Source organism: Sapajus apella, unplaced genomic scaffold (genome assembly GCF_009761245.1).
Source record: "Sapajus apella isolate SASKATOON/1434 unplaced genomic scaffold, GSC_monkey_1.0 scaffold1, whole genome shotgun sequence".
NCBI classification, from domain to species: Eukaryota; Metazoa; Chordata; class Mammalia; order Primates; family Cebidae; genus Sapajus; species Sapajus apella.
Genome location: NW_022436941.1, coordinates 7891770 through 7916374, shown reverse-complemented (window position 1 = coordinate 7916374; position 24605 = coordinate 7891770). Strand labels below are relative to the sequence as shown.

Genomic DNA, 24605 nt, shown 5'->3' with positions numbered 1-24605 from the left:
CACCATGCCCAGCTAATTTTTTTGTAGTTTTTTTAGTAGAGATGGGGTTTCACCATGTTGACCAGGATGGTCTCGATCTCTTGACCTCGTGATCCACCCGCCTCGGCCTCCCAAAGTGCTGGGATTACAGGCGTGAGCCACCGCGCCCGGCCTACGAAAAACCTTTTTCAAAGGGACATAAGTATGGTTGCTATGTCTTATGGAAACAGGTTCTTAAAACCACAGTTTGAGAAGCCCTTACCAACTCTGGCCTACAATACCAAAATAGTTTGCAATAAATATCAACGTCTATTTTTTTTTTTAGATAGGATCTTGCTCTGTTGCCCAGTCTGGAGCGCAATGGTGCAATCACAGCTCACTGCAGCCTTGACCTCCCAGGTTCAAGCGATCCTCCCATCTCAGCCTCCCAAGTAGCTGGGACCACAGGTGTGTGCCACTATGCCCAGCTAATTTTTTTTTTTCCATTTTTGGTAGAGATGGTGTCTTACTATTTGACTAGGCTGGTCACGAACTCCTGGCCTCAAGAGAGTCTCTTGCCTCAGCCTTCCAAAGTGCTGACATTACAGGCATAAGCCACTGTGTCCGGCTATATCAATATGTTTTAAATCTCTCCCCCATATTGCCTTCTAAGCTTTTTAAAATAGCCCTTGATCCAAGATGCTTTCAGTTCCATTACCCTGCTAATTATCTTCATAACAGTTGTCACTATCTGAACTTATCTATTTATTCACTTATTTACTTTCTGTCTCCCACTAGAATAGGAATGGCAAGACAATTTTTAATCCATATGATTTTAGTCAAGCCATTTAGAGTTTTCTTACATTATGAAAGACACATTTTGTTTACTTACCTTAGTTGGAAAAGGAAATTTGGAAGGTTCTGTTTTGCATGGTGTATGAATAGCCGTTAGAGGGGGAGGCCATGAATGCGTCATCTCCTGAAATGTAATTATTACAGTTTGTTTTCAACCAGGTCAAGGATAAAAATTATATAGCTAAAAACCAGATTTGTATTTATAAATACTGGTTTCATGACAGCTCCTCCAAAATTCTACATACTTAATAAATATTAAGTACAATTGTGTGCAAGGCACTAGGTGTAGGTAATAAGAAGATTAATAAACACTCCCTGGCTTCAAGGAGTTTACAATTCAAATGATGAAACCTGTGAATTGTTACAGAAATCAGCCTGTAATCAAATACAAGGCACATAATAAAACACTAATAAGGAAGAGCTTGCTGTGAGAGTAGGAGGAAGGGGACAATGATAAGGAAAACAGCTAACATTTACTGTGTACCTTTAATGGGCCAGGCACTGTGCTAAGTGTTTTACATGTTTATTACTCATTTCATACTCACAATGACATTATGAGGTAGATACCATTATTATCCTACCTCTACTTAGGATGACACTGAAGCACAAAAGTTATTTATTCAAGGCCATACACTTAGTAAATAATAAACATTGTATTTCATCCTCAAAAGTCTGGCTATAGTCTACATGCTCATAGAAAAATTTTGACAGGCGAAGAAATCAGAAGAGAAATTTCAAAAGCACATAGGAAGAAAACAGAAAAGCAAGACCCTAAGTTTGATTTTATTCAATGCCTTCTGTCTAATCTTAATGCCAAATATGTCTGGGTGAGGGCTAAGATAATCTTACCAGCCCTCACCCAGACGTATTTGACTAGCTGAGGAGACAGAGGTATCAGAATAAGGAGAGAGTGTTTTATTTCTGGCATTTAGATCAAAGTAAGCCATCAGTTAAATTAAGAAAATACAACAAATTAACAGTGGTATAACGCCTACGAATTTATCCCATAGCAATATCTATACAGTTTTGTAAAGATACATGTACAAGGGATTCACACTTCAAAAACTGAAACAACCACACAAACAAACAAACAACAAAAAAAAACACCCTGAGCTGAGAAAGATCATGAAGAAAGGCTTTTCATGCTTGATGCTTATATGCCTGATAAACAAAAAAGGCTACAAAAACCACAACCTTGCACAAAGGTCATCAAAACCTTAAACCAAAAAGTATTTCCACAAGGACATCTGTCCAGCCTGTCCAACCTCAGACTGGTGTCATCCTTACTACTGATCTTTGTAGCCAAGAATAATTATTTCAAAAACAATTATGTAATCTTCCTCATTGTTCCCTTTAAAAACCTTTGTCTTTCTTTGCCTCCTTGAATACACACACAGACTTGTATGGCACACATATTCCCGTTGCAATGCTCTATTACCATTGTCTTTTCTTTTAGAGAGCCTCTGTTATTTAGGTTGACACCAACAAAGTATTGATTAAATAAATTATCAGACATCTATAAAACAGAATACCAAGTAGACATTAAAATGATAAATTTAACTATTAATATGTAATGATGCCCACAGTATTTTGTTAAGTGACAAAGACAAATCAGAGTCTATGTCCTAGTAAATGTTTATAACTTGCTTTGGGCAACAGAATGACAGAAGGAAGAAGAGATGAGGGCATTTGATATATTACTAATTGAACCTCTTAAAATAGCCATCTGTACAAAATTGCTCTTTATTCCCTTAAAATGCTTTGTTTTTTTAATAGAATTTCACTTCCTAATAGTATATAATTGATTACTTCATACATCCAGCTCTAGAATATCAGCTCAAAGACATAACAGCTATCATTATGACCACTGTATTCCCAGTGGCTGACACAAAGTAGGTGTTCAATTAGCATGCCTTGAATAAATCATTTTTTCAATAAATAGACATTACTTTTAGAGTAATTTATTTTTCTTTAAGTTCATCACAGAGTTCCTACAAATGATACAACTACAAATACAAAGAAAACATGAAGGCAACACACACCTGAAGTTCCTTGCATACTACAGATAGGAAAGGGAAAAGGAAACAGAAATTCATAAACTCAGGTTTTTAGCATTGGCATTTTATATCTCAAATGTCAAAATTCTCAAATAAAAATTTGATCTAATTCTCCAACTATCATTGAATAGACTGAGCACCTTTTAACTAAAGGCGAAGTGCCAAGTCCCCTGTGCACATAAAATGTAGGTGTCAATAACATTAAAGAGATCATTAAATGTAAGAAAATCTTCCAGGTACTAATAATTCCATGCACTGTTGAGGATTCAGAGGAAAATATTACGCTCCCTTACACTTTTTATATACGTGGCAACTAAGAAATGAATGAGATTCAAATGAAAGAGCAGTCACTGTAGTCTCAGAATCTGATACGAAGAAGGATTTCATTGGGATTCCAGGAAAAAACAATCTACATATAACTGAAGAAGAAGGAAAAAGATTCCAAACTTACTTTATTTAAGGAGGTAAAACAGCAAGAAAGTATGTGGCTTAGGGAAATCAGTTTTGCCAAACCTCTTTCATTTTCAATCAGTAATGAAAGAGATTAGGACTGGTCTATGAACATTAAATTTGGATACTATTCTTTCTACAGGTTTTAGAGAGCCACTGAAAATTTTTAAGTAAAAAATTAATTTATGAAGACCAGGGCCTGAAGTAAACAATCAGGAAGCAATGCAAAAGACTATAAGCAGGGAGATTCTGGAGGCAGAAAGGCTGAGTGAGGACTCGGTGTTATAATTATTGAAGCTCAAGGTTGCAGAAATGGAAAGAAAGGAATGGATATTTAAAAAACAAAAATTTCAAAGTCTACATCTAGTTTTGCAACTACATAGAACATGAGGAAGAAATCACAGATAATTAGGATTCTACACTTACAAGCATGGGAAAATGGTGTACTACTAATCCAAGGAAGTCTGATAAGTATGCTTTAGACATGTTGAGTCTGAAGAAGCAAAGAGAAATAAATCCCAATGGAAACCCAGCTAAGAAGCAATGGAGACAAACCAAAACCCAAGAGGTCAATGCAGGAGAGAAAGCCTAAACAGCTGTCTAACAGATAAAGCCAAGAATGGTGGAAAAGGCAAGTCAAAGAGCAGAAAGAGCAGAGGCTAGAAGAATGCACCTGCACTTAAAGGATAAGAGAAGACACAAGGTTTCTAAAAAGGGCAAAGAAAGAGAGGCAAGAAAGGTAGAAGGCAAATAAAAACAATGAAGCATAACAACAGTCAAGTACAGAAGAATGTTTCAAAAGGAAAAAATACACAGCAGAAAGAATAAAAAAGAACTCAACTGATGCCTCAGGATGGAAGGAGAAAGATAATGACCACAGAGAAACAGGTTCAGCAAAATGGTAGAGGTAAAAAAGAAATTACAGTGGGCTAAAGGAAGGAATGGGAAAGAAAACAGTGGAAGAAACCAATGCAGGTAGTCTTTCAAAGGTATTCACAGTGAAATAGGGAGTACAGACACAATTTCAGAAGCTCACAAAAAAAAAAAGAAAAGAAAATTAAGTAATATGTGATTAACAGTTTACAAAGCAAAAAGTAGTCACTGTCATTCATTAATTCACTGGACTTTCTTTTTCCAATAGCATAATGTGCTTCTTGATCATGTGTCGATTTTAAACATATTTCACTAAATATCCAAAATGTTGGCCAGGCACGGTGGCTCATGCCTAAAATCCCAGCACTTTGGGAGGCCAAAGCAGGTGGATCACCTGATGTCAGGAGTTCCAAACTAGCCTGGCCAACATGGTGATACCCCATTTCTACTAAAAAAAAAAAAAAAAAAAAAAAATTATAGAAATTAGCCAGGTGGGGTGGTGGGTACCTATAATCCCAGCTACTCGGGAGGCTGAGGCAGGAGAATCACTTGATCTCCAGAGGCAGAGGCTGCAGTGAGCCGACATCATGCCATTGCACTCCAGCCTGTGTGACAGAGCAAAACTCTGTCTCAAAAAAAATTAAAAACAAAAACAAAAACAAAATGTGTAAAACACAGCCAGACACAGTGACTCATGCCTGTAATCCCAACACTTTGGGAGGCCGAAACAGGCGGTTCACCTGAGGTCAGGAGTTTGAGACCAGCCTGACTAACATGGTGAAATCCCATCTCTACTAAAAATACAAAAATTAGCTGGGCATGGTGGCGGGCACCTGTAACCCCAGCTACTCGGGAGGCTGAGGCACAAGAATCACTTGTACCCAGGTGGCAGAGTTTACAGTGAGCCAAGATCGTGCCACTGCACTCCAGTGTGGGCCACAGAGCAAGACCCCATATATTATTAAAAAAAAAAAAAAAAAAAAAAAGTGCAAAACTGGAAGGAAATCTATTACTGTAAGATTTGACCAGTATGTACAGATGAACTAAAGCAAGGTATTTTGATCAAAATGGTTTGACTGATAACTACTGAGCTTTTTGCACTTCAAATTATTAACAGTTAAGCATGAGAAAGTACAGTTATAATTGGCTGGTTCATGTTTTCCAGGCAAAGTAAGTGTTAAGACTAAAATTTGTTTTACTTAAAAACAAAGAATGCAGCCGGGTACAGTGGCTCACACCTGTAATCCCAGCACTTTCAGAGGCTTAAGTGGGGGTGGATCACCTGAGGTCAGGGATTCCAGATCAGCCTAGCCAACATGGTGAAACCCCATCTCTACAAAAATATAGAAGTTAGCTGGGCATGATGGCGGGCGCCTGTAATCCCAGCTACTTGGGAGGCTGAGATGGGAGAATCATTTGAACCTGGGAGGTGGAGATTGCAGTGAGCCAAGATCGAACCATTGCACTCCAACCTGGGCAACAGAGTGAGACTCTGTCTCAAAAAACACAACAAAAAAACACAAAGAACAAAGCTCTTTGAAGGCAAATGGTAAACAAACCATGTGATTTAGAACCTATATAAGCAACAGAGAGTACATTATTTATGATGGGCATAAGTTACACATATTAGCAATCTGTTGCTTCAGATCCTTTGTGAAATATTAGGTAGAAGAAGGATAAGAGGGTAGCACAGCATAAAAATTTAAAGAGCTTAAAATGATTTTTTTTTTAAACTTACTTTTAGGATTTCATCCACACAGCTCACATCACCAGAAGCTGATGCCTTAAGAGAAGAAGCAGCACACATTAGATTTTTATCAGTAGACTTTTAGTATTTGCTTCACAGACTTAAAAACATTATTGAAAGTATTTATGACCCCACTACTCTAATCAGAACACTGGTTAGAATCTTTGGATTAATTTCCTTAAATACAAATTTTTCAAGCACCGGAAAATTCTAATCACTAAACCATACAAAGCTAAGGGAACTTTAAAGTTTTCAAAGGTTTTAAGTTTTTTATCTTATATTTTAGATTAGAAATAATTTTTAGAATGTAATTTTTCAGGTGTGCAGCTTATCCAAAAATTTAACTTATCTATATATAAAAGATATCATGATACTGAGATACATCATTTCATATAAACAGAGTTAACCCATTTATGCCAGAGATTGCAAAGTTTTTTTGTGAAAAATCAGACCTTGGCAATGACCTTGAGCAGTAGGCTATAAATAACAAGCTTAGCAATCCAATAATGAAACACTAGGCATAAATGGGTTAAACAAGTATTACTGAAAGACTACTGGGGTAGAACATGGACATTTTACACAGTCTTTCTAAATCACAAAAAGCAAATTATTTATTCTAATGCACAAACGGGAATTAGAGAGCTGAACTCCAGTCTAGCTCTAAAGATCATGTTGTTTAAAGAATGAAGAAATTACCATTTTACTGTTCTCTTGAGAGGTGTAATTAGATAACAAATGCCACTCAAAATGAGTTTCCCAAGGCCACTGGAAAGATGTTTTAAATGTTTTCAAAACAGCATTTTACATTACCCAGATTCTTCCCTCCACCCTTTTGAGCTAAGAGTTATAATTTTTTGGCTACTGACATTACTTTCCAAATTTTTTTTTTAATTGCACAAACTACATCAAAAGAGAAAATTTGGGGCTGGGCGCAGTGGCTTACGCCTATAATCCCAGCACTTTGGGAGGCCGAGGCAGGCCAATCACCTGAGGTCAGGAGTTTGAGACCAGACTGACCAACATGGTGAAACCCCCATCTCTACTAAAAATACAAAATTAGCCAGGTATGGTGGCACATGCCTGTGATCCTAGCTACTCAGGAGACTGAGGCAGGAGAATCGCTTGAACTTGGGAGGTGGAGGTTGCAGTGAGCTAAAATCATGTCACTGCATTCCAGCCTGGGCAACAAGAGCAAAACTCTGTCTCCAAAAAAAAAAAGAGATAGAGATAAAATTTGGGTAAGGCATGATGGTCATGTCTGTAACCTCAGCACATTGGGAAGCCAAGGTGAGAGGATCACTTGGGATCAGGAGTTCCAGACCAGCCTGGGTAACATGATGAGACACCCATCTCAGAAAAAAAGATAAATTTCAGCTATTTCACAGTGAAATGTTCACTTGTTTGGTTGTTTTGAATATCATGCTTTGGGATACAATTCAATTCAAATTTCAAACCATCACTATGAATCTGGAGCAGCTGTCTCAATCTTTTAATATAACCGGAGAGGCCGGGCATGGTGGCTCACGCCTGTAATCCCAGTACTTTAGGAGGCCAAGGCAGGAGGATCATTTTAGGTCAAGAGTTCAAGACCAGCCTGTCAACTTGGTGAAACCCTGTCTATACTAAAAATACAAAATTAGCTGAGTGTGGTGGCGCATGCCTGTAATCCCAGCTACTTTGGAGGCTGAGGTAGGAGAATTGCTTGAACCCAGGAGGAGGAGATTGCAGTGAGCCAAGATGGGGCCACTGCACTCCAGCCTGGGTGACAGCGAAACTCCGCTTAAAAAAAAAAAAAAAAGAAAAAGCATAACCAAAGAAAAGGATCATAGCATTCAAAGAATACAATATTATCATTTCCACAGACTCAAAAGTCCCATTTACCATAACCATAAACCATGACCTGCATCTCATTCATTAGTATTAATCTAAGCGTAGAGAAGTTAATTTTGTTTTTAAACAACAAAGGTATATTGTTCCATAAAATTAAAATGCAGAAAGCTAAGATATCAATGGTTCTTTTATTCTATAACTGACTTGTCATCTTAATATTTGAAAACTGTGGATGACATTTTCTCCATTTCCCAAAAGGACAAGTTAATGGCTCTACAGATCCATTTGGGAGTAACTCATAAGTCTGTCTACATTTTTTTCAATCTTTAAACTTCTACATTCCTTACTATTAAGGCAAGGAAGTAGTCCAAATTCAATCATAATTTCATGACCAGTCAATTGCTTCACAGTCACAACGTTAAAAGCTCTAAATGTGTGACTTACATCCAGTGGTTGGGAAGGTATTTTCAGCTTGGTGAGATGTGCTTTGCTGCTGGGCTTCAGCTCAGTCATGCTGTTGCCATGGGATTGGCTGCTGTAGTGCTCAGAAGACAGCTTTGGTTCCATGGACTCTTGTCCGTCCATGGGCCGCACATAGGCAGTGGGTTTCTGTAACATCGAGTTGGACTTTGACATCAATGAGGGTGGGAAAGATTGATTTGAGTGCTGCCCACTTGAAAAAGGTACACGGGAAGGAGAATCCCAGTTTGCATCAGGGTCCCGAGGCGATTTGGAGCGTTGATGTTCCTTACTATGGTGATCACTCCCATGAGACCTGGAATGACTAGAGCTTAATGAAGAAACAGCCTGGGGTTTTCCGGGGCTAGAAGAACGTGACTTGGAGTGTTCTGATCCATGCTGGCCTTTTTTCCGGCTACTGCTCACACTACTGTTATATGACTCACGGTCATGCCTCTGACTGCTACTATTAGTGCCACTACTACTACCTGCACTGGTCCGCTGGCTACTATGTCCACTCTGTAAGCCTGAGGACCGTTTCTGAGACTGAGAAGTGCTGGGTGCGGGTCCTACTGGAGTCCATTTGCTACTCTGATGAGAGCCTCCATGTCTCTGTTCAAAGAAATTTGGGTTAGATTTTTCATCTGCTGATGGTGGTACTGTAGGCTTGGGAATTGCAACAAGCTTTGGTATAGATCTGTCTCCTATGAAATCCTTCATTTCATCGTAGTTTCCAAGCATACTCTGAATACGGCTTGATAACTTATCTTCTTTGCTAGTCTACAAAAAAAATTAAAAAATAAAATTACATAATGAGCATATTAGAAATAAAATATGCTTCTGAACTAATTTTCCAAACTTCTAAATCAATGGAAAGGGGTTTTTTAAAGGGAGGCTTTACCTCATATCTTAATGTTAATACCTTGAAGCAAACTCCAAATATATCATTTCTGTAGTGAAAAAAAGAAAATCATTGAAAATTGTCTAAAAATAACCATGTTAAAATATAAGCCAAGTGCAGTGGCACGTGCCTGTACTTCCAGCTACTCCAGGCAGCTGAGGCAGGAGGACTATTCAATTCCAAGATTTTATACTATGATTGAGCGCCTGTGAATAGCTACTGCACTCCAGCACGGATAACATAGCAAGACTCTGTCTTTTAAATATATATAGTTTTTTGAAGGGCTGGGCGCAGTGGCTCACTCCTGTAATTCCAGCACTTTGGGAGGCCGAGGTGGGCGGCTCACCTGATGTCAGGAATTCTAGACCAGCCTGGACAACATGGTGAAAACCCATTTCTACTAAAAATGCAAAAATTAGCTGGAGGTGGCTGGACACGGTAGCTCATGCCTGTAATTCCAACATTTTGGGAGGCTGAGGCAGGCAGATCACCTGAGGTCAGGAGTTGGAGACAAGCCTAGCCAACATGGTGAAACCCCATCTCTACTAAAAATACAAAAATTAGCTAGGTATGGTGGCGGGCACCTGTAATCTAAGCTACTCAGGAGGCTGAGGCATGAGAATCGCTTGAACCCAGGAGGTGGAGGGTGCAGTGAGCCAAGGCTGCATTATTGCACTCCAGTGAGAATCCATCTCCAAAAAGGAAAAAATTAACCAGGCAAGGTGGTGCATGCCTGTAATCCGAGCTACTTGGGAGTCTGAGGCAGGAGAATCACTTGAACCTATGAGCCAGTGATGACAGTGAGCTAAGATCATGACATGGCGGTCACATCTGGATGAAAGAACGAGACTCCATCTAAAAAAACAAAGTCTTTTGAAGAACAGAAAAGTAAACTGCCTTTATAAAATTAAGTTCACAGGCCAGCAGATTAGCTAACATTTGTATTTTGGCAGTTTATGAAAATATTACATTCCTTATAATTCAATGTTATAGTTAGAAGCAGAAACAAAAATTTAGTGAAACAAGTTATACCCAAGTGACTCTATAACAGAAAAAGAAATCAGACTGATACTGAAAACACATTTATTCAAACATACTAATAATCTCTGAAACTCTGTAAACTAAGCAGCAAACGGCAATAAGTGAGGAGAAGAAACAAAAGCATCTATGAAAAACATTCATTTTTTATTGATACCATACTTAAAGAACACCTAGGAAAAATCAAACAATGCAAATTGAGTCACAAAATACTAATTTAATTCAAGGCTCAGAATGGTAAAGTACCTGCCCATGGTTAGTAGCACAACTAGGAAAATAGAGATAAATGTATGAGCCAACTCAGACCACATTTTTAAGAACACAGTACAGCAATAGGAGATGGGTTGGAAGACAACTTTTTGGGTGCTGGTAATGCTCTATTTCTTGATCTGAATGCTGAATGTATGAAGCTGCTGATGTTGTGAAAATTCTTCAAGCCATAACTCTTATTTTGTGTATTTTTTCTGTAAGCATATTATATTCCAAAGAAAAGTTTATTCCCCCAAAAAAGTATGTTATATGTAAAGGACAGGAAAAATGTTAAGTGGTATTCATAATAATTCTTTTCTAATATAAACATTCAAGTATGAAACATTTTAAAAGCAAAAATGTCATGCTAATGGGAAAAAAACATTCACAGAAGGACAACTTACAACTTTGTATGGCTCAGCAAAGAGAGGAGAACTAGGTGGGAAGGCGTCTTCGCCCTGCTGAATTTCCTGATTCCGCCTTTCCCGTTCTTTCATACGCAGCACATTCCGGTCTTCACGGTTCATGTTGCTATGAAAAGAAACACAATCTTTGTATCACAAAAATAAAAGGAAAAATAAAATATTCTGTACTGATTTTGTCAGCTTAACACTTCAATCACAGATTCCCTTTCAACTTCCAAGTAATAGAGGCATTAGTGCTGAAGTTGGGTTTTGGTAATGGTTTCATCAACAAATATCAATATTGTCTTCCACAACTATTCAGAGGAAACACTAGTCCGGAATATTAGAACCAACCCCAATAAAACTCTTAACCTTATCAACGTCTGAAGTACTCTGTTAGCTAAAAGGAGAAACTTGTACATTAAGAGGGAAGGTAGTATTTGAACACAAATCCTCAATATTTCCTTTTGGGGCTTCCTCTTCAGAAATCTACCTATTCTTTGCCCTTAGAAGCATAAAACCCACTCCCAACTACCACCCTTCCCCCCAGGGTCCAGTTCTTTTCTCTACTTTGCATCTACCTTATCTTGATTTCTTTTTGTCCCCAACACAGCTTCCTTGGTGTCCATCCTTATGGCAGTTTGACCTCAGCTTTGCTGTTGCTCTAGATTCCCTAAAAAACGACATTTCTGCTCTAAATATATTAATATTTCAATTAACACCTCAATAAATGGCAAAACCCAGGTTTTCAGTGATAGAATCTAAACTTAACTTGGGTAACAGTAACTAAAATTGTACTGTAAAAGACAGTCTTTGGAGTAGGGGAAAAAAATGGAAGTGTTATCGCTATAATCATGACAGTCTGTCTTATTTTCACCAGAACAAACCAAGAGAAATACAGTCAATTTATATTAGCAAGGATTTTGGTTAAATAGACAATGGTAGTAAAGGCTGTCAAACTCTGGCACTAGGGATTACCAGGGACTGTACAATACTCTTCCCTGTAGACATTAAATTATTGGACCCAGTTTTGTTTAAAAAAGAAAAAAAAAAAAAGTCCCACTAGAGCCCAGAAGGAAACAATCAAGTTATATGTATGGAGTATTTCTAGCCTATAATTCATAAATCAAATCAGAAAATTAATCAAAAACTATAGCTATAAAATTAGAATTAGTAACAAAACCAGTATTATATTCTTGGGTTTTTCTCTTGAAACAGAAACTTGCTCTATCACCCAGGTTGGAGGTGTGGTGGCGCAATCTCTAAGCTCACTGCAACCTACATCTTCCGAGTTCAAGCGATTCTCCTGCCTCAGCATCCTGAGTAGCTGGGATTACAGATGCAAACCAGTGAAGCTGGCTAAATTATGTATTTTTAGCAAACACAGGATTTTGCCATGTTGGCCAGGCTGGTCTAGAACTCCTGACCTCAAGCAATCTTCCCGCCTTGGCCTTCCAAAGTGCTGGGATTATAGGCATAAAAACAACGAAGCCTCCCCCAATACTATACTTTTTTTTTTTTCCCCCAGAAAAAAAAAAAAAACAGAGCTTTATTATTCTCAACACCAATGGCAGCAGTCTTTGTAGAACAGGCGAATAACTTTCTCGTGATCTGCCCGCCTTGGCCTCCCAAAGTGCTGGTATCACAGGTCTAAACCACGGCCCCCACCTTTATTTCCCCCCTCCCCCTCCCCCCACTCCTTACCCAGGCTAGAGTGCAATGGTGCGATCTCAGCTCACCACAACCTCCACCTCCTGGGTTCAAGCAATTCTCCTGCCTCAGCCTCCTGAGTAGCTGGGATTACAGGCATGTGCCACCACATCCGGCTAATTTTGTATTTTCAGTTAGAGACAGGGTTTCCCCATGTTGGTCCCAAACTCCCGACCTCAGGTGATCCGCCCGTCTCAGCCTCCCAAACTGCTGGGATTACAGGCCTGAGCCACCGTGCTGGCCCTTTTGACTTTTTAAGAAGGCTTCATTACATAGGCATGAATGATTAAATCACTGGCCATTGGTGATCAATTCAACCTTCAAACCCTCCCCCCAGAGGTGGGGGGTAGGGCTATGAGTTCCAACCCTATGAGCATTAGGTTGGTTCCCCTGGCAACCATTCCTCTACCATGTGGTTACCAAGGGACTTTCCAAAAATCACCTCATTAAGGTAAGCTCAGGTGTGGTTGAAAGGGGCTTGTTAAAAATAACAAAACAGTGCCTTTCACCATTATCCCTCCAGAACTGTTCACAGTTGTTTCAGACACCAAGGACAAAAGGCCAAACATTTTAACAAAAGATATTCTTACTGCTCTATCATTTAGAAAATTACAAGGGTTATAGAAGCTGGGAGCCAGGAACCGTAAACAAAAACCTAAAAATATGTATATATTTGTTTATAATTAATGTATCGACTGAACAATAAGTAATTCACGGGCACTTAAAATAATTTACCTTAAAAAATTAACAGTTTTGACCAGGGGTGGTGGCTCACGCCTGTAATCCCAGCACTTTGGGAGGCTAAGGTGGGCAGATTGCTTGAGGCTGGGAGTTTGAGACCAGCCTGGCCAACATGGCAAAACTCTGTTTCTACTAAAAATATAAAAATTAGCCGGGTGTGGTGGCAGGCACCTTGGGAGGCTGAGTAAGTTAACGTTCATGTGCTCTTGAACCTGGAAGGCGGAGGCTGTGGTGAACCAAGATTGCGCCATTACACTCCAGCCTGGGCAACAGAGAGCAAGACTGAGTCTCAAAAATAATAATTGTAACAGTTTTAGGCCAGGCACGGTGGCTCATGCCTGTAATCTCAGCACTTTGGGGAAGACAGGTAGATCGCTTGAGGTCAGGAGTTCAAGACCAGCCTGGGCAACATGGCATAACTCCATCTTTACTAAAAACACAAAAATTAAGGCTGGGCACAGTGGCTCATGCCTAAAATCCCAGCACTTTGGGAGGCCGAGGCAGGTAGATCGCTTGAGATCAGGAGTTCAAGATCAGCCTGGCCAACATAGTGAAACCCCGTCTCTACTAAAAATTAAAATATTAGCGGGGCATGGTGGCGTGTGCCTGTAATCCCAGCTACTTGGGAGGCTGAGGCAGGAGAAATCACTTGAACACAGCAGGTGGAGGTTGCAGTGACCCAAGGTCATGCCATTGCACTCTACCCTGGGTGAGAGAGTAAGGCTCCATCTCAAAAAATAAAAATAAAAATAAGAATTAATGCTGATCCTTCACAAACACTCCTGAAAAGAGGAGAAAGAAACACTCCAATTCATTCTATGAGGCCAATATTTATCAAAACGAGACAAAGACATTACAAGAAAACTATAGATCAATAAAACCTTATAATTACAAAAATCCTCAACAAAATACTAGCAAACTGAATACAGCAATATATACAAAAGATTATACACCATGATCAAGTGAGGTTTATCTCAGGAACATGGGTTGCTTTAACACCTAAGACCAGCTAACATAGTATACCACAATCAGTTAATGTAATATACCACAACAATATAGTAAAGGGAAAAAAATCATACGATTGTCTCAACAGAGGCAGAAAAAAAATGTGACAAATTTTAACACTCTTTCTTAATAAAAACACTCCACAAACTAGGAATAAAAAAGAATTTCCCCAAACTAATAAAGGGCATCTACAAAAAAACCCACAAACTGGGCAGGTTGGCTCACACCTGTAACCTTGAACTTTCAAAGGCCCACGGGCAATCAAAAGGTCAGGAGTTTGAGACCAGCCTGACTAACCTGGTGAAACCCATTTCTACTAAAAATACAAAAATTAGCCAAGCGTGGTGGCACGTGCCTATAATCCCAGCTACTCAGGAGGCTGAGGCAGGAGAACCGCTTGAATCCAGAAGGCAGAGGTTGTGGTAAGCCGGGATCACGCCATTGCACTCCAGCCTGGGTGACAGAGCTAGACTCCCTCTCAAAAACAAAAAAACAAAAAACCCCACAGCTAATACCATACTTAATGGTGAGACACTGAATGCTTTCCCCCTAAGATCACGACAAGGATGTCTGCTTTCACCACTTCAACACCTGTGACTTCTTCTAGCCAGGGCAATTAGGCAAGAAAGAAACGAAAGCCATCAAACTAAACAGAAAGAAGTAACATGATGAGTGCTCGCTTCGGCAGCACATATACTAAAATTGGAACGATACAGAGAAGATTGGCATGGCCCCTGCATAAGGATGACATGCAAATTCGTGAAGCGTTCCATATTTAAAAAAAAAAAAAAAAAAAAAAAGAGAAGTAAAATGATGACACTGTATATAGAAAATCCTAAAGAATTCACTTAAAATCTATTAAAGCTAACAAATGAGTTCAGCAAGGTTGCAGGATGCAACACTAATACACAGAAAATCAGATGTATTTCTGTATGGTAGCAATAATCAAACCAAAAATGAAATTAAGAAAGCAATTCCAAGCCAGGCATGGTGGCTCATGCCTGTAATCCTAGCTTTGAGAAGCTGCGGCGGGAGGATTGATCAAGTCCAGAAGTTCGAGACCACCCTGGGCAACTTAGTGAAACCCAGTCTCTACAAAGAATAAAAAAATTAGCTGGGCGTGGTGGTGCGTGCCTGTAGTCCCAGCTACTCGAGTAGCTGAGGTGAGACAATCACCCGAGCCTGGAAGGTGGAGGCTGCAGTGAGCCATGATGGCACCACTGTACTCCAACCTGAGTGACAGAGTAAGACCCTACCTTAAAAAAAAAAAAAATTAGTCATCCATACTAGTGTGTACCTATAGTCCCAGCTACTTGGGAAGCTGTGGTGGAAGGATTGCTTCACCCCAGGAAGCTGAGGCTGCAGTGAGCCGTGTTCTCACCATTGCACTCCAGCCTGGGTGACAAGAGTGGTCCCGTTTCTTAAAAAGATAAAAAAGAAAAACTCAGCTGACTTCTTCGCAGAAATTCACAAGCTGATCCTTAAATTCAAAAGATCCAGAATACTCAAAACAGCCTTGCAAAAGAACAAAGTTAAAAGACACACACTTGGCTGGGCACAGTGGCTCACGCCTGTAATCCCAGAGCTTTGGGAGGCTAAGGTGGGTGCATCACAAGGTCAAGAGTTTAAGACCAGCCTGGCCAACATGGTGAAACCCCATCTCTCAAAAAATACAAAAAATTAGCTGGGTGTGGTGGCAGGCACCTGTAATCCCAGCTACTTAAGAGGCTAAGGCAAGAGAATTGCTGGGAGGCGGAGGTTTCAGTTAACCGAGATCACACTATTGCACTCCAGCCTGGGTGACAAGAGCAAAACTCCGTCTCAAAAAAATAAAAATAAATGAAATCACCATGATCTTTTTTGCATCAGGTTTGCAACCAAGAACACAGGTCAGTTGAAAAAACCACCCCTAAAAGCCAAAATGGGAAAGGAAGGCCCTTACCAATATCACTGTTACTGAACACATACACTCAGGCAAGTCCACCACTACTGACCATCTGATCTACAAATGTGGTGGGATTAATAAAAGATCCATCAACTAACGAGGCTACTGAGATAGGAAAGGAGTCCTTCAAGTATGCCTGGGTCTTAGATAAACTGAAAGCTGAGTGTGAGTGTAGTGGCACTGCTGATAGCTTCCTGTGGAAACTTGAGATCAGAAAGTATTATGTGACTAGTTGATGCCCCAAGACAGAGACTTTTTAAAAACATGATTATAGGCACATCTCAGGCTGACTGTGCTGCCCTGACTGTTGCCAGTCATGAATCTGAACCTGGTATCTCCTTCTGACTTACACACTGGGTGTGAAACAGCTAATTGTTGGAGTTAACAAAATGGATTCCACTGAGCCACCCTACAGACAGAAGAGTTACAAGAAAGTGGTTAAGGAAGTCAGCATTTATAATAAGAAAGTTGGCTACAACCCAATATAGTAACATTTGTGCCAATTTCTGGCTGGAATGATGACAACACGCTAGGGCCAAGTGCTAACATGCCTTTGTTCAGGGGATGGAAAGTCACCTGTGAAGATGGCAATACCAGTGGAAACACCCTGCTTGAAGCTCTGGATTGCATCCTACCACCAACTTGTCCAAGTGACAAGCCCTTATGTCTGCCTCTCCAAAATACCTACAAAATTGGTGGTATTGGTACTGCCTCTGTGGGCCAACTAGAGACTGGTGTCAGCATAGCGGTCACCTTGGCTCCAGTCAACAGTTACAACTAAAACCAAATCTGTTGCAATATACCATGAAGCTTTGAGTGAAGCTTTACCTGGGGACAACGGGGGCTTCAATGTCAAGAACATATCTGTCATGATGTTCATCATGGCAATGTTGCTGGTGACAGGAAAAATGACCCAACAATGGAAGCAGCTGGCTTCACTGCTCAGGTGATTATCCTCAACTATCCAGGCCAAATCAGTGCTGGCTATGCTCCTGTAATGAACTGCCACATGGCTCACACTGCCTACAAGTTTGCGGAATTGAAGAAAAAGACCCACTGACATTCTGGTAAGTTAAAAGATGGCTTGAAATAAATTCTTGAAATCTGGTAACGCTGCCATCTTTGATATGGTTCCCAGCAAGCCAATGTATGTTGAGAGCTTCTGACTATCCTCCTCTGGGTTTTTTTGCTGTTCACAATATAAGACAGTTGCTGTGGGTGTCATCAAAACAGGTTCAGGCCTGTAATCCCAGCACTTTGGGAAGCCGTGGCAGGAGTATCACATGAGCTTAGGAGTTTGAGACCAACCTGGGCAACATGGTGAAACCCTATCTCTATCAAAAATACAAAAAATTAGCTGGGTGTGGTAGCACGCGCCTGTGGTCCCAGCTACTAGGGAAACTGAGGTGAGGGGAATGCTTGAGCCTGGGAGGTGGAGGTTCAAATGAGCCAAGTTCACACCACTGCACTCCAGCCTGGGTGACAGAGTGAGACTCCCTCTCAAAATTGTAAAATTGGCCAGGCCCAGTGGTTCATACCTGAATTCCAGCACTTTGGGAGGCCAAGGCAGGCAGATCACCTGAGGTCAGGAGTTCAAAACCAGCCTGGCCAACATGGTGAAACCCTGTCTCTACTAAAAATACAAAAATTAGCCAGGTGTGGTGGTAGGCGCCTGTAATCCCAGCCACTAGAGAGGCTGAGGTAGGAGAGTCGCATGAACATGGGAAGCAGAGGTTGCGGTGAGCTGTGACCGTACCACTGCACTGTAGCCTGGGCAACAAGAATGAAACTGTCTCAAAAAAAATTTTTTAATTTAAATTTAAAATTAAAACAAACAAAAAAACAGTGGACAAGAAGGCTCCTGGACCTGGCAACATCATCAAGTCTGCCCAGAAAGCTCAAAAGACTAAATAAGTATCATCCCTAATACCTGCCACCACAGTCTAGTGGTAGAAGAACAATCTCAGAAGTTTTTGTTTTGACTGGCCATTTAAGTTTAACAGTAAGAGACTAGTTAATGATAATAATGCATGGTAAAACCTTCAGAAGGAAAAGATGACTGTTGTGTGAATCATTTTGAGTTTTTTTCACGTGGCAATTTTAAATTACTAGTTTTTAAAATCAGCACTGCTCAATGGAAGCAACTTGACCAAGAAACTGTCTCAGAATTTTGAGATCCATGAAAGAATGTTTAATGAGAGGCTTGTTTAAAGGTAGTCAGTTATGTCAACTGATTGTTCACAGTGAAGTTACAGATTGAACTCCTTGTTCTACTCTTTACCCCCTTCTCACTACCACACTTGATTGACTAGTTTTAAAAATAAACAGTCTGGGCACGCCTGTAATCCCAGCACTTTGGTAGGCCAAGGCATGCAATCACCTGAGGTTGGGAGTTCAAGACCAGCTGGGACAACATGGAGAAACTTTGACTTTACTAAAAATATAAAATTTGCCGGGCATGGTGGCGCATGCCTATAATCCCCAGCTACTCAGGAGGCTGAGGCAGGAGAATTGCTTGAATCCAGAAGAGACTGCAGTGAGCCAAGATCGCGCCACTGTACTCCAGCCTGGGCAACAAGAGCAAAATTCTGTCTCAAAAACAAAAACAAAAAACAAAAAACAAAAGCCAGGTGCAGTGGCTCATGCCTGTAGTCCCAGCACTTTGGGAGGCTGAGGTGGTTGGGAGTTTGAGACTAGCCTGGCCAACATGGTAAAACCTGATCTCTACTAAAAATACAAAAAATCAGCTGGGCATGGTGGCGGGCACATGTAATCCCAGCTATTCAGGAGACTGAGGCGGGAGAATTGCTTGAACCCCGGAGGTGGAGGCTGCAGTGGGCCAAGGTCGAACCATTGCACTCCAGCACAGACAAAAGCAAAAGTCCATCTCAAAAAAAAAATTAACAAACAAACAAGTAAAGTTTAATGAGAGAAAAAACCCACAATGAGACATCATTCCACACCCAGTAGGATGGCTATTATAAAAACAAAAACACAAAATATCACATGTTGGTGAGGGTGTAGAGAAATTGGAACCTTTGTGCACTGCTGGTGGGAATGTGCAACGGTGTAGCTGCTGTGGATTGGCAGTTCCTCAGAAACTTTAACAAATAATTACCATATGATCCAGCAATTTTACTCCTAGGAACACACCCAAAAGAACTGAAAGCAGACACTCAAACAAATCTGTGTACATCAATGTTCACAGCAGCATCGTTCGCAATAGCCAAAACGTGGAAACAACCCAAGTGTCCATTAACAGATGGCTATCCATCAACATGGGTAAGCAAAATGTGGTCTATATATGCAATGGAATACTATTTAGCTGTAATGAATGAAATTCTGATACATGCTATAACACAGATGAACCTTGATTATGCTATGTGAAATACGCCAGACACAAAAGGACACATATTGTATGATTCTACTTACTATGAGGCATCTGGAATAGGCAAATTCATAGACAGAGAAGAGAACAGAGGTGGTGAGGTTCTCTTTAAGATGATGAAAAAGTTCTGGAAATGGACAGTGTTGATGATTGTACAACATTGTGAATGCACTTAATGCCACTGAATTGTATATGTAAAATTATTAAAATAGTAAATTTTGTTATATATATTTTGCCACAATAAAAAAATTAGTACACAGTAAAAATAAAAATTTTAATGTGTATTCCTAGGAATTAAATTCATTTTATAATTTTTTATAAACACATACATTAGTTATAAAACATTTTGGGTCAGGCATGGTGGCATGCTCCTGTAGTCTCAGCTACTCAGGAGGCCGAGGCTCAAGAATTGCTTGAACCTGGGAGGCAGAGGTTTTAGTGAGCCAAGATCGCGGCACTGCACTACGCGGTGACAGAGCAAGACTCTGACTCAAATAAATAAATAAATAAGTACATAAAACATTTTATGACTTTTTACAATTTTAATTTTTAAAATTTTACAACAGATGGGTGTGGTGGCTCACTCCTGTAATCCCAGCACTTCAGGAGGCTGAGGCACTGTATCACTTGATGTCAGGAGTTCCAGACCAACCTGGCCAATGTGGTGAAACCCCATTTCTAGTAAAAATACAAAAACCAGAGCCGGGCGCGGTGGCTCACGCCTGTAATCCCAGCACTTTGGGAGGCTGAGGCGGGTGGATCACGAGGTCAAGAGATCCAGACCATCCTGGTCAACATGGTGAAACCCCGTCTCTACTAAAAATACAAAATTCAGCTGGGCATGGTCGCGTGTGCCTGTATTCTCAGCTACTCAGGAGGCTGAGGCAGGAGAATTGCCTGAACCCAGGAGGCGGAGGTTGCGGTGAGCCGAGATCGCGCCATTGCACTCCAGCCTGGGTAACAAGAGCAAAACTCCGTCTCGAAAAAAAAAAATACAAAAACCAGCCAGGTGTGGTGACACGTACCTGTAGTCCCAGCTACTCAGGAGGCTGAGCCAAAAGAATCACTTGAATCTGGGAGGCAAATGTTGCAGTGAGCTGAGATTGTCACTGCGCAACAGAGTAAGACTCTGTCTCAAAAAAATATATATATAAATAAATAAATTAAAATAGTTTAGTATAAAATGTGTACTCTGCCTTTCCCCATTTAAGTGGAGGTCAGAATTTGTTACAATATTTTTTTTTCACTTATTGTATTCGAATAACTATTCTACTGAAACACAGAGCAATTCAACTCTAAGATTATTGAGTGATTTAAACTCCAAAAGTCAAAATGAGATTTAAGCTAAGAGATTATTTTCAAAGCCAGTATATTACAACTGCTATTTAACTGTTAACTTTACCACAATGCACTGTTAAAGCACAAAACCTCAGGAGTACATAAATCCCTCTTGACCTCATTTGGTAGAACTTCTCTACCCATGAGGGAGTCTAAAGAGGTCACTTCCTACAAGTCGGGGAAACAAAGGTTGTACACTTAGAGATCAAAGCCAATACTAACAAAACATCAGGTCCCCAGACAATATTTAGCACAGAAGGACCTTTGCCCCAAAGTTGGTCATGAGACTTCTACAGCCTTCAGGTTTAAAATAATGTGGTAAAAAACATGAAAGCAAAGATAACAATTTCATACATTTTTGCTTTCTTCATCATATCTTTATGTATTATCTGAATTTTTTATTTATTTCATAAATCACTCTCAACTGGACCCTCAAATTTTCTCAGAAATTGTACTATCTTCCTTTTTTTTTTCTTTGAGACAGAGTCTTGCTCTGTTGCCAGGCTGGAGTGTAGTGGCACAATCTCGGCTTACTGAAACCTCCACCTCCTGGGTTCAAGTGATTCCCCTGCCTCAGCCTCCCAAGTAGCTACGAATACAGGTGCACACCGCCATGCCCAGCTAATTTTTTGTATTTTAGTAAAGACAAGGTCTCACCATGTTGACCAGGATGGTCTCAATCTCCTAACCTCGTGATCCGCCTGCCTCGGCCTCCCAAAGTGAAATTGTACTATCTTTCTCTGATGAATGTTCTCTCCCATTCCTCATTCAGTATTTCATGATGTTCTATGACTCTCTGCAATCCTCATTTCCATTCACAAATAAGTTTGTCTTAATAGACAAAGATTAAAAAACAGAATATTAAAAATCAGAGAGGCAGCTTGAGCAGCAACCATGGCATATTGTGGCCTCACAGTGCTTCACAGAGATGAGTATGTTCTGGGGCTTTGTTGGCTTCTTTGTGCCTTGGTTCATCCCTAAAGGGCCTAACCGGGGAATTATCATCACCATGATGGTGACCTGTTCAGTTTGCTGCTCTCTTTTGGCTGATTGCAATTCTGGCCTAATGTAATCCTCTCTATGGACCATGCTTGAAAGAGGAAACCACCTGGTATCTGAAGCATCACTGGCCTTGAGGAAGAAGACATGTTCTACAGTGTTATTCAGTCAACAAAGACAAGAAAGTGAATTCCCTTTTGGATGCAAAATCACCTCCAAATGCAGGCTAACTTCTTTGACTTTGCCTATTTGGGGCATCGCGGCCTTAAATGTTCATAGCACATTTGAATATATTTTTTTACAATGCGATATTTTTTCCTTCACCTTATTTACACTTTGATGAATTATGGGTCTACTTAACCTAAACTGTGCTGATTCCACACAATGTTTATGGACTCTTCTGAGACAGAAGATGCTCTCTTCTGAGAAATGTATTAATCTATCTTTGGAATTTATAGATTTGAAGATGATTCTTACCTTATAAAAACATGGGAATCAGTGAAGGGTCTGAAAACTGCTACAAGACAAACAAGACTCCAGTGGGGCTGTCAGTAAGAAAGCATACTCAGAGGGAAGACCTGTGCCAACAAAACTACAAACGGTATTTCAGGATAAATGTCTTATTTCTGCCATCGTTTGTCTTTTTTTTTTTTTTTTTTTTGAGATGAGGTCTTGCCATGTTGCCCAGGCTTATTTTAAATTCCTTGGCTCAAGCAATCCTCCTGCCACAGGCCTTCAGAGTGGCTGGGACTAGAGGCATGAGCCACCACACCTGGTCAGTCTGGCCAACAAAATAAAACCCCGTCTCTACTAAAAATACAAAAAAATTAGCTGGGCGTGGTGGCAGGTGACTGTAATCCCAGCTACTCAGGAGGCTGAGGCAGGAGAATCACTTGAACCTGGGAGGTAGAGATTGCAGTGAACCGAGATTGCGCCACTGCACTCCAGCTCAGGCGACAATATAAGACTCGGTCTCAAAAATAAAATAAAATAAGATAGAAATAAAAAAATAATGAAAGAAAAATATTTTTATCAATCAACCATCAACTTTCAAACTATCAGCATCCACATCTATTCTCTTCACTCCCAGTCACAAAGGAAAAAACCTCTTTCTATCAAAGAACAATTATCCTCTTTGTGCTATCTTCTAGACCTTTAAGTTACTGCTTTCTTTCCAACAACTTCAACTTCTCCATCTCTAATGAATTCTTCAAATCCTTTCCATCAGCATTCAAATATATTCTTTTTTTTTTTTTTTTTTTTGAGACGGAGTTTCGCTCTTGTTACCCAGGCTGGAGTGCAATGGCACGATCTCAGCTCACTGCAACCTCCGCCTCCCGAGTTCAGGCAATTCTCCTGCCCCAGCCTCCTGAGTCGCTGGGATTACAGGCACGCGCCACCATGCCCAGCTAATTTTTTGTATTTTTAGTAGAGACGGGGTTTCACCGTGTTGACCAGGATGGTCTCGATGTCTTGACCTCATGATCCACCCGCCTCGGCCTCCCAAAGTGCTGGGATTACAGGCTTGAGCCCCCCCCCCCAGCCCCAAATTAATTTTTTAAAAAAAAAAAAAAAAAAAAAAGGCTGGTGTAATCCCAGTACTTTGGGAGGCCAAGGCAGGTGGTCAGGAGTTGGAGATTAGCCTGGCCAAGATAGTGAAACCCTGTCTCTACTAAAAACACAAAAATTAGCTGGGTGTGGTGGCGGGCACCTAAAAATCCCAGCTACTTGGGAGGCTGAGGCAAAAGAATCACTTGAACCAGGAGGCAGAGGTTGCAGTGAGCCAAGATCACACTGCTGAACTCCAGCCTGGGCAACAGAGTGAGATTCTGTCTCAAAAAAATAAAAAGGTCTTCGCTGGCCCCACATCTCTCTCCAGCCAACCTTCTCAAAAGGACTCTTGGTGGTTCCTCACTTCCTGAGCAACCAATCATTTTATAAAATGTTACCCCAAAAGGTGTAAGGACCAATACAGTGAACAGTTGTGCTACCCATCAAACAAACACCTTAGGAAATAAAGCGTTAACAACATAGTTGAAGGCTGCTGTGCACTTCTCCTGGATCACATCTCCAGGTACTCCCTCCCAATACAAGCTGTAGCCACTATTCTGATTTTGGTTTCAGCCATTCTCAGGAATTTTTCTTTTCTTTTTTTTTTTTTTGAGACAGTCTCACTTGGTTCCCCAGGCTGGAATGCAGTGGCATGATCTCAGCTCACTGCAACTTCTGCATCCCAGGTTCAAGCAATTCTCCTGCCTCAGCCTCCTGAGTAGCTGGGATTATAGATGCCCATCATGATGCTTGGCTAATTTTTGTATTTTTAATAGTGATGGGGTTTTCACCATGTTGGCCAGGCTGGTTTCAAACTCCTGACCTCAGATGATCTACTCGCCTTGGCCTCCCAAAGTGCTGGGATTATAGGCATGAGGCACCATACCCAGCCAGGAATTTTTTTTTTTTGAGACAGAGTCTCACTGTGTCACCCAGGCTGGAGTACAGTGGCCAGATTTCAGCTCACTGCAACCTCCATCTCCCAGGTTCAAGTCATTCTCCTGCCTCAGTCTCCCAAGTAGCTGGGACTACAGGCACCCATCACCATGCCTGGCTAATTTATATATAGATATAGATATAGATTTTTTTTTTTTTTTTTTTTTTTTT

The 24605-nt window shown here is 40.5% G+C and overlaps 1 protein-coding gene, 1 non-coding gene and 2 pseudogenes across 5 annotated transcripts in view; 2 read left to right on the top strand and 2 right to left on the bottom strand.

The window, feature by feature from the left end:
• The window catches only part of AFF4 (AF4/FMR2 family member 4), an 87182-nt gene that overhangs the window by 51318 nt on the left and 11259 nt on the right, over positions 1-24605 (bottom strand). Inside the window, exons 2-6 of one of the 4 annotated variants that reach the window (XM_032253643.1) lie at positions 11403-11494; positions 10822-10948; positions 8215-9009; positions 5932-5976; positions 851-937 (exon numbers count right to left, since the gene is read on the bottom strand). In XM_032253643.1, coding sequence (XP_032109534.1) covers positions 851-937; positions 5932-5976; positions 8215-9009; positions 10822-10944 — 1050 coding nt within the window. In that variant the 5' untranslated portion in view covers positions 10945-10948; positions 11403-11494. Of the gene's footprint in view, positions 1-850; positions 938-5931; positions 5977-8214; positions 9010-10821; positions 10949-11402; positions 12051-24605 lie in introns of those variants that run through there. The other 3 variants (XM_032253568.1, XM_032253487.1, XM_032253680.1) reach the window with 3 other exon arrangements.
• On the top strand, positions 14950-15056 carry LOC116554100. The gene has a single exon (XR_004270048.1). It is a non-coding gene; the product is annotated as a U6 spliceosomal RNA (small nuclear RNA).
• LOC116559978 lies at positions 16031-19969 on the bottom strand (annotated as a pseudogene).
• Positions 21843-22084, top strand: LOC116533857 (annotated as a pseudogene).